General features: G+C 46.2%; 1 protein-coding gene across 2 annotated transcripts in view; it reads right to left on the reverse strand.

Moving 5' to 3' along the window:
• Positions 1-4,887: 4,887 nt before the first annotated feature.
• Positions 4,888-13,471, reverse strand: part of kiaa1549la (KIAA1549-like a) — a 254,858-nt gene continuing 246,274 nt past the window's right edge. The window contains exons 19-20 of one of the 2 annotated variants that reach the window (XM_059652107.1): positions 13,257-13,402; positions 4,888-7,880 (exon numbers count right to left, since the gene is read on the reverse strand). In XM_059652107.1, the coding sequence (XP_059508090.1) occupies positions 7,602-7,880; positions 13,257-13,402 (425 nt within the window). In that variant the 3' untranslated portion in view covers positions 4,888-7,601. The remainder of the gene's footprint in view (positions 7,881-13,256; positions 13,403-13,471) is intronic. The other variant, XM_059652108.1, reaches the window with a different exon arrangement.

A 13,471-nucleotide genomic window follows, 5' to 3' on the forward strand; every position in this document is an offset into this window, starting at 1 on the left:
CTCAGCCTGCTCCTGCCCCACCGAACTCATCTCCACCTATCTGGACTCCATTTTCTCCCCTTTGGTCCAGGAACTCCCCACCTATGTCCGTGACACCACCCACGCCCTCCACCTCCTCCAGGACTTCCAATTCCCTGGCCCCCAACACCTCATATTCACCATGGACGTCCAGTCCCTGTACACCTGCATTCCGCATGGAGATGGCCTCAAGGCCCTCCGCTTCTTCCTGTCCCGCAGGCCCGACCAGGCCCCCTCCACCGACACTCTCATCCGCCTAGCGGAACTCGTCCTCACACTCAACAACTTCTCTTTTGACTCCTCCCACTTCCTACAGACTAAGGGGGTGGCCATGGGCACCCGCATGGGCCCCAGCTATGCCTGCCTCTTTGTAGGTTACGTGGAACAGTCCATCTTCTGCACCTACACAGGCCCCAAACCCCACCTCTTCCTCCGGTACATTGATGACTGTATCGGCGCCGCCTCTTGCTCCCCAGAGGAGCTCGAACAGTTCATCCACTTCACCTACACCTTCCACCCCAACCTTCAGTTCACCTGGGCCATCTTCAGCACATCCCTCACCTTCCTGGACCTCTCAGTCTCCATCTCAGGCAACCAGCTTGTAACTGATGTCCATTTCAAGCCCACCGACTCCCACAGCTACCTAGAATACACCTCCTCCCACCCACCCTCCTGCAAAAATTCCATCCCCTATTCCCAATTCCTCCGCCTCCGCCGCATCTGCTCCCACGATAAGACATTCCACTCCTGCACATCCCAGATGTCCAAGTTCTTTAAGGACCGCAACTTTCCCCCCACGGTGATTGAGAACACCCTTGACCGCGTCTCCCGCATTTCCCGCGACACATCCCTCACACCCCGCCCCCGCCACAACCGCCCCAAGAGGATCCCCCTCGTTCTCACACACCACCCTACCAACCTCCGGATACAACGCATTATCCTCCGACACTTCCGCCATTTACAATCCGACCCCACCACCCAAGACATTTTTCCATCCCCACCCCTGTCTGCTTTCCGGAGAGACCACTCTCTCCGTGACTCCCTTGTTCGCTCCACACTGCCCTCCAACCCCACCACACCCGGCACCTTCCCCTGCAACCGCAGGAAATGCTACACTTGTCCCCACACCTCCTCCCTCACCCCCATCCCAGGCCCCAAGATGACATTCCACATTAAGCAGAGGTTCACCTGCACATCTGCCAATGTGGTATACTGCATCCACTGTACCCGGTGCGGCTTTCTCTACATTGGGGAAACCAAGCGGAGGCTTGGGGACCGCTTTGCAGAACACCTCCGCTCAGTTCGCAACAAACAACTGCACCTCCCAGTCGCAAACCATTTCCACTCCCCCTCCCATTCTCTTGATGACATGTCCATCATGGGCCTCCTGCACTGCCACAATGATGCCACCCGAAGGTTGCAGGAACAGCAACTCATATTCCGCCTGGGAACCCTGCAGCCATATGGTATCAATGTGGACTTCACCAGTTTCAAAATCTCCCCTTCCCCCACTGCATCCCTAAACCAGCCCAGTTCATCCCCTCCCCCCACTGCACCACACAACCAGCCCAGCTCTTCCCCCCCACCCACTGCATCCCAAAACCAGTCCAACCTGTCTCTGCCTCCCTAACCGGTTCTTCCTCTCACCCATCCCTTCCTCCCACCCCAAGCCGCACCCCCAGCTACCTACTAACCTCATCCCACCTCCTTGACCTGTCCGTCTTCCCTGGACTGACCTATCCCCTCCCTACCTCCCCACCTACACCCTCTCCACCTATCTTCTTTACTCTCCATCTTCGGTCCGCCTCCCCCTCTCTCCCTATTTATTCCAGTTCCCTCCCCCCATCCCCCTCTCTGATGAAGGGTCTAGGCCCGAAACGTCAGCTTTTGTGCTCCTGAGATGCTGCTTGGCCTGCTGTGTTCATCCAGCCTCACATTTTATTATCTTGGAATCTCCAGCATCTGCAGTTCCCATTATCTCTAACTTACGTGTATTCCTTTTTAGCATCCTAAGCAGGAAAACTTCTGGCAAATACAGTACAAAGTGGCAAAGTGTGAAATTGTCCACTTTGGTGAAAAAAATAAAAAAAAGAAACATATTATCTAAATGATGAGAGGTTGTAGAAGTCTCAGATGCAGAGGGATTTGGTGTCCTACTGCATGAACTGCAGAAGGTTATGCTCCAAGGCTAACAAATAATCAAGAAGGCTATACTTCAGATATACAGGACATTGACGAGATTGTTTCCCGGTGTACTGTATACAGCACTGCTCACCACACTTACAGAAGGATGTTAATACATTGGAAGCAGTTCAGAGAAGGTTTACTCATTAATACCTGGAATGAGTGGATTGCCTCATGAAGAAAGGATAGACAGGCTAGGTCTGTACCCTTTAGAGTTAAAAAGAGACAGAGGTGGCTTAATTGAAACAGGATCATGAGGGGACTTACCTGTCTCGATGTGGAAAGGATGACCTCTGGTGGATGAATATCCTTTTGTGGGTGAACGTGGAAAAGGACAAGGTGTCAAAGTTTAAAAATAAAGGGGCACTCATTTAAGAAGATGAGGAGAAAAACATTTTCTCAGAGGATTAAGTGTCTTTGGAATTCCTTTCGTCAAAAGACAATGCAGAATCTTTAAATATTTGTATAGAAAGGGTGGATAGATTCTTGATTTCCAAGGGGATGAAAGATTATTGGAATATGTAGGACTGTAGATTTTAAGTAAAAATTAGGTCAACCACCATCTTACTGAATGGAGGTGCACGCTCAAGCAGTCTACTGTGTTCCTTACTCTTATGAAACCTCAGTTTAATGCTTCATCTGAAAAATGGCATCTCTGACAATGTAGCACTCCCTCAGCACTGATGTACTGGTAGGGTCAGTCTGGATTACACGATCAAATCTCTGGAATAAATGAACTCACAGCCTTTCGACCCGAATGATAGAACAGGGTCACAGTGGTAATTTGTGTGTGCAGCAAGACGATGAATATTTTGTGTTGGTGCTCACTAGTCAGAGGGATGATGCAGATATAGAAATCAGGGAGAAGGACAGTGATACACTAGCATAGACAGAGAAGAGGTTCTGGGTGTAGTCTGGCAGACATAAAGGAAGATATATCCCCAGAGTTGAATGAAATATATCCCAGGTTATTGAGTGATGCAAGAGAGGAAATAGTAGAGGTTGCAAATAATTTTCAATTCTTCACTGGCCACAGGAGAGGTTCCAGCAGACTTCCGGGCTGCGAATGTGGTACCTTTATTTAAGAAGGGAGCAAGGGGTAAACCAAAAAAACTATAAGCTAGTCAGCCTAAGCTCAATGGTGGAGAAAACTGTTGGAAGCGATTCTGAGAGACAAAACTTATCTGCACTTGGAGAGGCAGGGATTAATCAAGAACACTCAGCATGGTTTTGTAAAGAGGAGGCCATTTCTGACCAACTTGATTGAATTTTTTGAAAAATGTAACCGTGTGTTGGTGACGGCAATGCATTTGAAATAGTCTACTTGGGCTTCAGCAAGGCTTCTGATAAAGTTCCACACAAACTGACAGCAAAGGTAAGAGCGCACAGAATCCAGACAAATTTGGCAACTTTGACCCAGAATTGACTAAGTGGCAAGAAGCAGAGGCTGATGGTCATGGGGTGTTTGTTGTGATTGGAAGCCTGTGTCCAGTGGAGGTCTATAGTGATCAGTGTTGAGGCCCTTGCTGCTTTTGGTTTATAAAAATGATTTAGATGTGAATATAAGAGGGTTGATCAGTAAGTTCACAAATGATATAAAAATTGATGGTAAAAAAATTAGGAGTACAACTTTAGATTATTGAAGGACATAGAGGGGCTGGTCAGATGGGCTGCTCAGTGGAAAATGCAATTCAATCCAAGTAAGTATGAAGTGATGTGCTTGGGCAGGACCAACAATGTAAGGGAATAAATGATGAATGGTGGGCCCCTGAGAAGCACTGAGAATCAGAGGGACACTGGTATGGATGTTCACCTTGTCCCTTAAGGAATAGCATAGACAAAGTGTTAAGAAGGCATATGGGATACTTGCCTTTATTAGCTGAGCTTAGAATTTAAGAGCAGGGAGGTTATGCTGAAACTATATAAAAGGTTGTTTAGGCCACAACTAAGAGAATCCACAGTTTCACATGTGGATTGTACATTATTAGGAAATGTGATTGTACAGGACAGGATGCAAAGAAGATTTATCAGGATGTTGACAAGGTTGTACAGTTTAGTTATGTAGAGAGATTGGATAGGTGAGGGCTTTTTCCTTTGGAGCTGGAGGACACGGGCACACAATTGAGATGCATAAAATTACAAGGAAAAAATACTTTTCCTGTTGTTGGAGGAGTCAATAACCAGGGAACAGGAGGTTGGGCAGGGATGAAATTATTTTTACCCGGAAGGTGGTGAGAATCTGGAGTCACTGCCTGTAAGGATAGTACAGGCAACAATCTTCTGATTAGGGGAGTTTAAATTCCTTGCATCGATCACTCTTTTCACACTTTTAAAAACAAAACCCTCATTCCAGTTCATCAACAGGAAGGAACATTTGCATTGCAACACTCTTTATGAGATGTGCTTAATAGGTTTTCAGTCAAATTTCTGTCAGAAACAATCCTAAAGGAGGTCTTTGCTTTTCCAATTATTCTTCAAATTGATGCTCAGAATGCAGAAGCACACGGCAAACTTGGGGCACAGCAAAACTGAATCTGTTGCTTTCCAGAATTGGGCCAAACAGCTGCTCACCCGTGCAGTTTCTGCAGAAAACAAACAGCCGCTCAAGATACAGAGATATAGAGCAGAAAAACAAGTATTCATTGAAAAAAAATGGAAACCAGTTTGTCCAATGACACTTACCATTCAGCTCCTTTGCAATGACTAGATTGACACATTTACACACTCACTGTTTGTGCACTTAGCACTTGTCATACAGTTTTCATTATTTGAATCCAAGGAAAAAAATAAACAAAAATTTCATGGGCACAAAAACAGAATATTGGTTTGTATTGAGTTCCAACACACAAGCGTGTAAGTCAAACAATAATCTTCAGGGTCCAGGATTTGGTTTAGCAAGAAAACATAAATGGTTGATAATCATCTTTAATTATTATGTCCTGCGATTATGTTAACACTGTGCAAAGTTTTGTACAAAGGCCCAGGAAAGGAAATTGTTGGTAAGTTGTACTGAATGTGTCATTTTACATCAATTGACAGTAATAGCCCAAATTACATTGATTACACTCATCGAACATTTCAGTGTGGTTTGTCTGATATGACTCATTGCTCATTCTTAACATTGAGTATGACATTGATGGGACAACAAAATACGCCCGATATCAGACACCTACAATTAAGACCAGCCAATGGATTTCATGCATCCCCACCCCAACCCCTTCTAAGGCTAGAATTGGACGGCTTGAGCAAGTTTAATTCAATTCAGCCGTTGGGAGACTGATGGATTCAGGTACAAACTGGTTTTATACCCTGTAGCGTGATAACCTCTACTAATGTAGTTATACTCGACAAGGGATAAAAATGAGGGCTCATCCCAGACCTGGTAATGCCCCACCTAGTGAGGAAGATTAGCATTGCCTCAGATGTCAGAATCCATTCACCATAAGAATATGTTTACCAGGTCTGATTATTGACCATGTCTTGTTTCGTGTGTCATAATACATGTTCTGTCTCAATGACTGTGGTTGCACTCAAAGGTTAGAACTTTAGCTGTAGACTAACTTCCAGATGGAGCTGCAAAAAGTTTTGGCTATTTCAGCATCTGTCTCTTTGCAGCCAACAGTAATACAGAGGTTTCTTTAAGTTATCTGCCTCATGTAAGATTTATAAAAGTGTAGTGAAAGGTGAAGATTTACCTTCACTTTAAGGGTAATCTTTAAGGATAAATTCCCATTTTGTTAATTATCAAACCACAGTGAACAGGACAGGTTGTGAGGAAATTAAACCAAGTGAGTGTCAAACTCAAGGCTGTTCTTTGACCTCTTGAGGAGATTACCACATCCCAAAAGCTGAAACATTGATTATGGCAGAGGAGATAGAAAAGTTCAATCTCTCAAAGTATGAATCAAAGGGAGAAGGAAGCAGGTTCCTTCCTTGACTCTCTCGCACAGCCCCCTACCTTCAACCCATCATTTCAACAGCAAGACTCACTCCATACATGTTAGAGAGACCATCTCTGAATCTGCACTTTCTGCAGTTGTGACTCCTCACTGGGCGCAGAGGCTGGTGACAGTGATATAAGACATTCAGTACAACTTTCCACAAACAGGATTTAAAGACTGCAATTTAATGTTTTGAGTTCTATTCATGAAAAATACTCAAAGTTCACACTTGCAGATAATATTAACATAATACTTTTGCAACATAAGAACAGGAGGAAGCCACTCGGTTTTTCAAGCTTTTTCCAGCAATCGATTAAACTGTGTCTGATTGGACTGTATTGATTTCTCTGTCTTGGCTCTGTAACCCTAATACCCTTGCTTTAAGGGTAATAAGTTCAAACTACTTTCAAAGCATTCAATATTCATAATGGCCCTCAAGCAACACCACTGGACACCAACGATAAGAAGAAATCTGGAGTTCCATTCTATGATTTAATGGAAATGGTTAAATCTCAGTGCCACATCAGGGTCTGTACGGTTGGTTTGTAATCATTTGCACAAGGGTAACATTCAGAATTTCAGAGATCCAAGTGATGACCCCATCATTTGAGACATGATCAATGTAAAAATGCAAGTTAGAATTCAAACTTGTCCATCTGTCCGTGAGAAATACAGATATTTTTGATAGCAAGGAAGAGTTCAAATCCCAACTGCCAAGGTTGGTGAGTGTACTGATCCTATGTCACTAAGTGGTTCTTCAAAGTGTTAATCGTCAGGATACTTGTTTGCTCGGATAGAGAGAGCTGTGTCATTGTACTCCATTCTGATCCAAGCTTAAAACCATTGACTACCAGGTTTTCAAGCGAACACACTAGGAACCTCACATAATTGCTGGTTGTGTTTAATCACTCACATCTTATAATCCCTGTGCTCATTCTACTTTCCTTGTTCGCCTGATGCCCGAAGTTTTTCAGTGGAGTGTGAAGTAGGGAATGTACAGCATAATCTGTCGTTGAGCTTCCTCAACTATTGTCGCTTTTCTTTTTTTACAAGTTTTTTTTTGCACATCTGTTGCCAATATATGCACTGACCACCTCGAAGGAAATACACAGGGGTCAGTCCGAGTCCTCCCACCTCCAGCAATGTAGTGGTCTTGTGCTAAACATTATACTAAATGACATTACTAGAATAAGACACAATGTACGATGGTGTGTTTCCAGACACATTCCACTGGTGAAACAGCCAAATGATCTGACAGATCAGCTTTTTATGGCTTGGAACAATAGCCCGAATCTGCAAATTAACTGTTTGTTGTCGTGATTTCCATCCCAAGGCTGATGACATTTGCACTGGTTGAGATGAATCCAATTTGAAAAACTAGGATTTCGATCATTGCTCTGACTCCCACGGGAAGAAATGTTGTCAAGGCTCTTCGGAGGAGAATACTGCAGGATGGGGCTAAACCTGGAATTCAAACATGCCAGTCTGTTTCTTGGCCAGCTTTGCAACCTCCTCTCTGATGGCCTTGACCAAAGCGGCAGTGGAGATATTGGTGTAGGAGGTTTCAGAGGACTCATTCTCTGTCAAGCTCTGCTGAGATGCTGCAGTGGACAGAGTCTGAGCTTGCTCAATACAACGAGGTGGATTTGAGGGCTGCGTCTGACTGTACTGTCGATGGGGAGAGCTGTGTGGGTACCGAGTGTGTGAAAAGGCCTCAACATAACCAGGGAGTGTTACCTGAAGAGCAACAGAGTTGGTTATTCAAAAGTCAATTTGGAACAAAAACCAAAGCTATTTAGGTTACAGTTAGACAGGAGTAAGCATCTTGTCTTACAAGAAGTGCAATAAAGGTTCAACAGATACATCCCTATGGTGAGAGGCAAATTCTATGAAGAGGGATTGAGTCGAATGGGCCCACATTCTCTTAGAAAGTTTTGAGGTAATGAAACATTTCATTTGGAATATGGAATCCTTAAAGGCTTTAAAGGGATTGTCGTTGAGAAGCTATTTCCCAGGCGGGAGAGTAGAGAAATAGGAGCCATAGTCTCAGGATAAGGAATTAAAAAGAGGACAAATTTATTAACTCATAATCCATAGAATTTTTCAGCCCACAGACCTGCGAATGCTCAGTTGCTGAGTGTATTCAAGTCTGAGATGGCTAGAGCTTTGGTCACAAATGGAGTCAAGAGAAATGCAGATAGCTGAGAAAAGCAGAGCTGAGGGAGAAGATCAGCCATTATCTTACTGAATTCCTGAGCAGGCTTCAGGGGCCAAATAGGGCCTGAAACATAAAGAAATAATGATCAAACATTACACTGCCAACCCAACAAGAAGGGACCTAAACATCAGTTCCCACTTCAGGTGGGAAAAGGGGGCAGGCAGAGGCTTGGCAGGATGTGTGGGAATGATAGACATTTGAAAATGTTCAGAATTTAGGCTGAGACTCTGATGGGCTCCATCCCTTCCAAGGATACTTGGCAACCTCTGAGGATGCAGAGCAAAGGTGGGGAGGGAAGATGGGTTTTCAATTTGAGGATCTGTCCAACAGTGTCTTGTGAAACTTTTGTAGCCAGCAGCATCACTATGCACAGGTAGCAACAATAGGGGAGGCGATGGCCTGGTGCTATTATTACTGGTCTATTAATCCAGAGATGCAGATAATATTCTGGGAACCCGGGTTCAAATCCCATCATCGTGGAATTTGAATTCAATAAATATCTAGTATTAAGAGTCTAATGATGGCCATCGATCTATTGCCGACTGTCAGGAGAAAAACCCATCTGGTTCACTCATGTCAGAGATAATGGGAACTGCAGATGCTGGAGAATCCAAGATAATAAAATGTGAGGCTGGATGAACACAGCAGGCCAAGCAGCATCTTAGGAGCACAAAAGCTGACGTTTCGGGCCTAGACCCGTCATCAGGGAGAGGGGTGGGGTGAGGGTTCTGAAATAAATAGGGAGAGAGGGGGAGGCGGACCAAAGATGGAGAGAAAAGAACATAGGTGGAGAGGAGAGTATAGGTGGGGAGACAGAGAGGGGATAGATCAGTCCAGGGAAGACGGCCAGTTCAAGGAGGTGGGATGAGGTTAGTGGGTAGGAAATGGAGGTGCGGCTTGAGGTGGGAGGAAGGGATGGGTGAGAGGAAGAACAGGTTAGGGAGGCAGAGACAGGCTGGGCTGGTTTTGGGATACAGTGGGCAGAGGGGGCGAGCTGGGCTTGTTTTGGGATGCAGTGGGGGAAGGGGAGATTTGGAAGCTGGTGAAGTCCACATTGATACCATTGGGCTGCAGGGTTCCCAAGCGGAATATGAGTTGCTGTTCCTGCAACCTTCGGGTGGCATCATTGTGGCACTGCAGGAGGCCCATGATGGACATGTCATCTAAAGAATGGGAGGGGGAGTGGAAATGGTTTGCGACTGGGAGGTGCAGTTGTTTATTGCGAACCGAGCGGAGGTGTTCTGCAAAGCGGTCCCCAAGCCTCCGCTTGGTTTCCCCAATGTAGAGGAAGCCACACCGGGTACAATGGATACAGTATACCACATTGGCAGATGTGCAGGTGAACCTCTGCTTAATATGGAAAGTCATCTTGCGGCCTGGGATGGGGGTGAGGGAGGAGGTGTGGGGACAAGTGTAGCACTTCCTGCGGTTGCAGGGGAAGGTGCCGGGTGTGGTGGGGTTGGAGGGCAGCGTGGAGTGAGCAAGGGTGTCACAGAGGGAGTGGTCTCTCCGGAAGGCAGACAAGGGTGGGGATGGAAAAATGTCTTGGGTGTTGGGGTCGGATTGTAGATGGCGGAAGTGTCGGAGGATGATGCATTGTATCCGGAGGTTGGTGGGGTGGTGTGTGAGAACGAGGGGGATCCTCTTGGGGCGGTTGTGGCGGGGGCGGGGTGTGAGGGATGTGTTGCGGGAAATGTGGGAGACGCGGTCAAGGGCGTTCTCGACCACTGTGCGGGGAAAGTTGCGGTCCTTGAAGAACTTGGACATCTGGGATGTGCGGGAGTGGAATGCCTCATCCTGGGAGCAGATGCGGCGGAGGCAGAGGAATTGGGAATAGGGGATGGAATTTTTGCAGGAAGGTGGGTGGGAGGAGGTGTATTCTAGGTAGCTGTGGGAGTCAGTGGGCTTGAAATGGACATCAGTTTCTAGCTGGTTACCTGAGATGGAGACTGAGAGATCCAGGGAGGTGAGGGATGTGTTGGAGATGTCCCAGGTGAACTTGAGGTTGGGGTGGAAGGTGTTGGTAAAATGGATGAACTGTTTGAGCTCCTCTGGGGAGCAAGAGGTGGCCCCGATAGGTATCAATGTAACGGTGGAAGAAGTGGGGTTTGGAGCCTGTGTAGGTGTGGAAGAGGGACTGTTCCACGTAACTTACAAAGAGGCAGGCATAGCTTGGGCCCATGCGGGTACCCATGGCCACCCCCTTTGTCTGTAGGAAGTGGGAGGAATCGAAAGAGACGTTGTTAAGGGTGAGGACGAGTTTGCTCGGCGGATGAGGGTGTCGGTGGAGGGGCACTAGTCGAGCCAGCGGGACAGGAAGAAGCGGAGGGCCTTGAGGCCATCTGCATGAGGAATACAGGTGTATAGGGACTGGACGTCCATGGTGAAAATGAGGTGTTGGGGGTCAGGGAATTGGAAGTTCTGGAGGAGGTGGAGGGTGTGGGTGGTGTCACAGACGTAGGTAGGGAGTTCCTGGACCGAAGGGGTGAAAATGGAGTCCAGATAGGTAGAGATGAGTTCGGTGGGTCAGAAACAGGCTGAGACAATGGGTCGACCAGAGCAGGCAGGTTTGTGGATTTTGGGAAGGAGATAGAAACGGGGTCCACCGCATCCCAAAACCAGCCCGGTTCATTCCCCTACCCCCACTCTATCACACAGCCAGCCCAGCTCGTCCCCTCCCCCCACTGCATCCCAAAACCAGCCCAGCCTGTCTCCGCCTCCCTAACCTGTTCTTCCTCTCACCCATCCCTTCCTCCCACCTCAAGCCGCATCTCCATTTCCTACCTCCTAACCTCATCGCACCTCCTTGACCTGTCCATCTTCCCTGGACTGACCAATCCCCTCCGTACCTCCCCACCTATACTCCCCTCTCCACATATCTTCATTTCTCTCCATCTTCGGTCCGCCTCCCCCGCTCTCCCTATTTATTCCAGAACCTTCTCCCCATCCCCCTCTCTGATGAAGGGTCCAAGTCTGAAATGTCAGCTTTTGTGCTCCTGAGATGCTGCTTGGCCTGCTGTGTTCATCGAGCTTCACACTTTATTATCTTGGGTTCACTAATGTCCTTTAGGGAAGGAAACTGCCATCCTTTCCTGGTCTGGCCTACATCTGACTTCAGACTCACAGCAATGTGGTTGACTCTGAACTGCGGGATGGGCAATAAATGCTGCCTAGCCAGTGATGCTCTCATCCCGTGAATGAATAAAGGGTAAAAAAAAAGGACTCATGTTGTGTTCAGCCAGAGCTTGGGGTCCACTGATTGATTGAATTCAAATAACAAACCAATCTCTGGGAGAAATCTTCTTTAAAATAGAAATGTGCAGCAAAGGGAGAAAAAAATGGAAAATACCATCTATTTAATGCACAGAAAGAGGCCATTCAGCCCAAATGGTTCAAACGGTCCTTTAGCTCCACACGGATCTCCTTACAGCAGGTCCTTCTATTCCCTTTCTCCCTGTGTCTATCCAGCTTCCCCTGTGCTATTTAGTGCAAGCATTCCCTCTACTGGTGAGATTCTCGTCACTATCTGGGTCAAGAACTTTCCCCTGAATTCCTGATTGATTTAGTCGTGTCTACCTTATACTAATGGTCTCGATTACACCAAGGCTCACCTTGTGAATCTCCCAGCTTCCTGGTTCTGGTCTTCACCACAATAGGGAAACATTTTCGCCAAGTCTAGCTGATCAAACCCTGTCATAAACATAAAGATCTGGTGTTGCCCAGTCTATTCAGTCTATCTGTGTTGTTGTAACTTCTCAATTCTACAATAATTCTTATTTCTTTAACATCTCCAGTGCTCCTATATCCCTTGTGTAATCCTTTGGTAAACCTGTAAAATTCTAACAGGACTTGACAGAGTAAATGCAGGAAGAATGTTCCTGATGACCAGTAAGTTCAGAACCAGTGGTCACCGCAGAAGGGTCGAAGGAGAACTTGCTTCACCCACTGGGTGGTGAGCCTGTGGAATTCTCTGCTGCAGTAAGTCGATGAGGCTAAAACATTGTGTGATTTCAAGAAGGACTGAGATATAGTTCTAAAGGGGTCAAAGTGTATGAGGAGAAAGCAGTATAGGGTAGTGAGTTGGATGATTAGCCATGATCACATTGAATGATGTATCCGTTGCAAAGGACCAAATGATCTACACTCCTGCTCTTTTTTTCCTCTTTATTTCTATGTATTTTAGCACCAGAACTGTTCACAGTGCTGCGAAGTTTGGTCTAACCAAAATTCAATACATGCTTAACACAGCTTCCACTTCTCTGCCTATCTCAATACTAACTACCTGCTCACCTTCCACTTGAGATCAACGTTATGCAAACATTACTTTCATCACTGTTTTAAGCCAATGTTGCTCAGTGAGCACAGGAGTGATGGGTGAACAAGATTTAATGTGGCTTAGGGCACAGGCAGCAGAGTTTTGAATGAGCTTTAGTTTTTTGAAGGTTGGAAGCTGGGAGACTTTCTAGGTGAATATTGCAGTAATCGAGTTTACAAGTAACAAACACATCTCCATAGAAGCATCTCCATTGCAAGTAGGCAGAGGCACCATCTGGTTAATCATCGGCTGATTTATCTGCCAAATACGTCCCGAGAAAGCTACAAAGTTTTTCTAACATCATTTTCGCTGCTCAGCCCCTGGTTCGATTCCTTTTTCCTTATATATTACACAAAGTTTTAAACACCCCTGTTAGTCAATCCCTAATTGACCCCATTCTAGGGAGACCAAGCTCAGTTCTTCACATAACTAGTGCCTGTTGTCCCTTCTCCCATTCTAGTTAATATTGTTAGTGCTCTCCCCAAATCTTTGACATACTTCCTATAACGTGATTCCCACAAATGGCCACAATACTCCAATGCAATCTAAGCTGTGATGGAGAAACTTTTAGCATACATACATTCTCCGCCCACTGGGCCTGTGCTTCTCCATCTCCCACATACGGGGTCCAGGCATGGTTACGGTAGGGCGAAGGAGAAGGGATGAAGTAGTTTGGGAATCCAGGTCTGTTGGCTGGAATGGCATAGACTGCTGGCACTGAGCTACCTGCAGATTCAAATGGAATAAAACATTCAATATTTCAGATATTCATCACAACGTAGTCATTCATCCATC

This window comes from Stegostoma tigrinum, chromosome 17, assembly GCF_030684315.1.
Source record: "Stegostoma tigrinum isolate sSteTig4 chromosome 17, sSteTig4.hap1, whole genome shotgun sequence".
NCBI classification, from domain to species: Eukaryota; Metazoa; Chordata; class Chondrichthyes; order Orectolobiformes; family Stegostomatidae; genus Stegostoma; species Stegostoma tigrinum.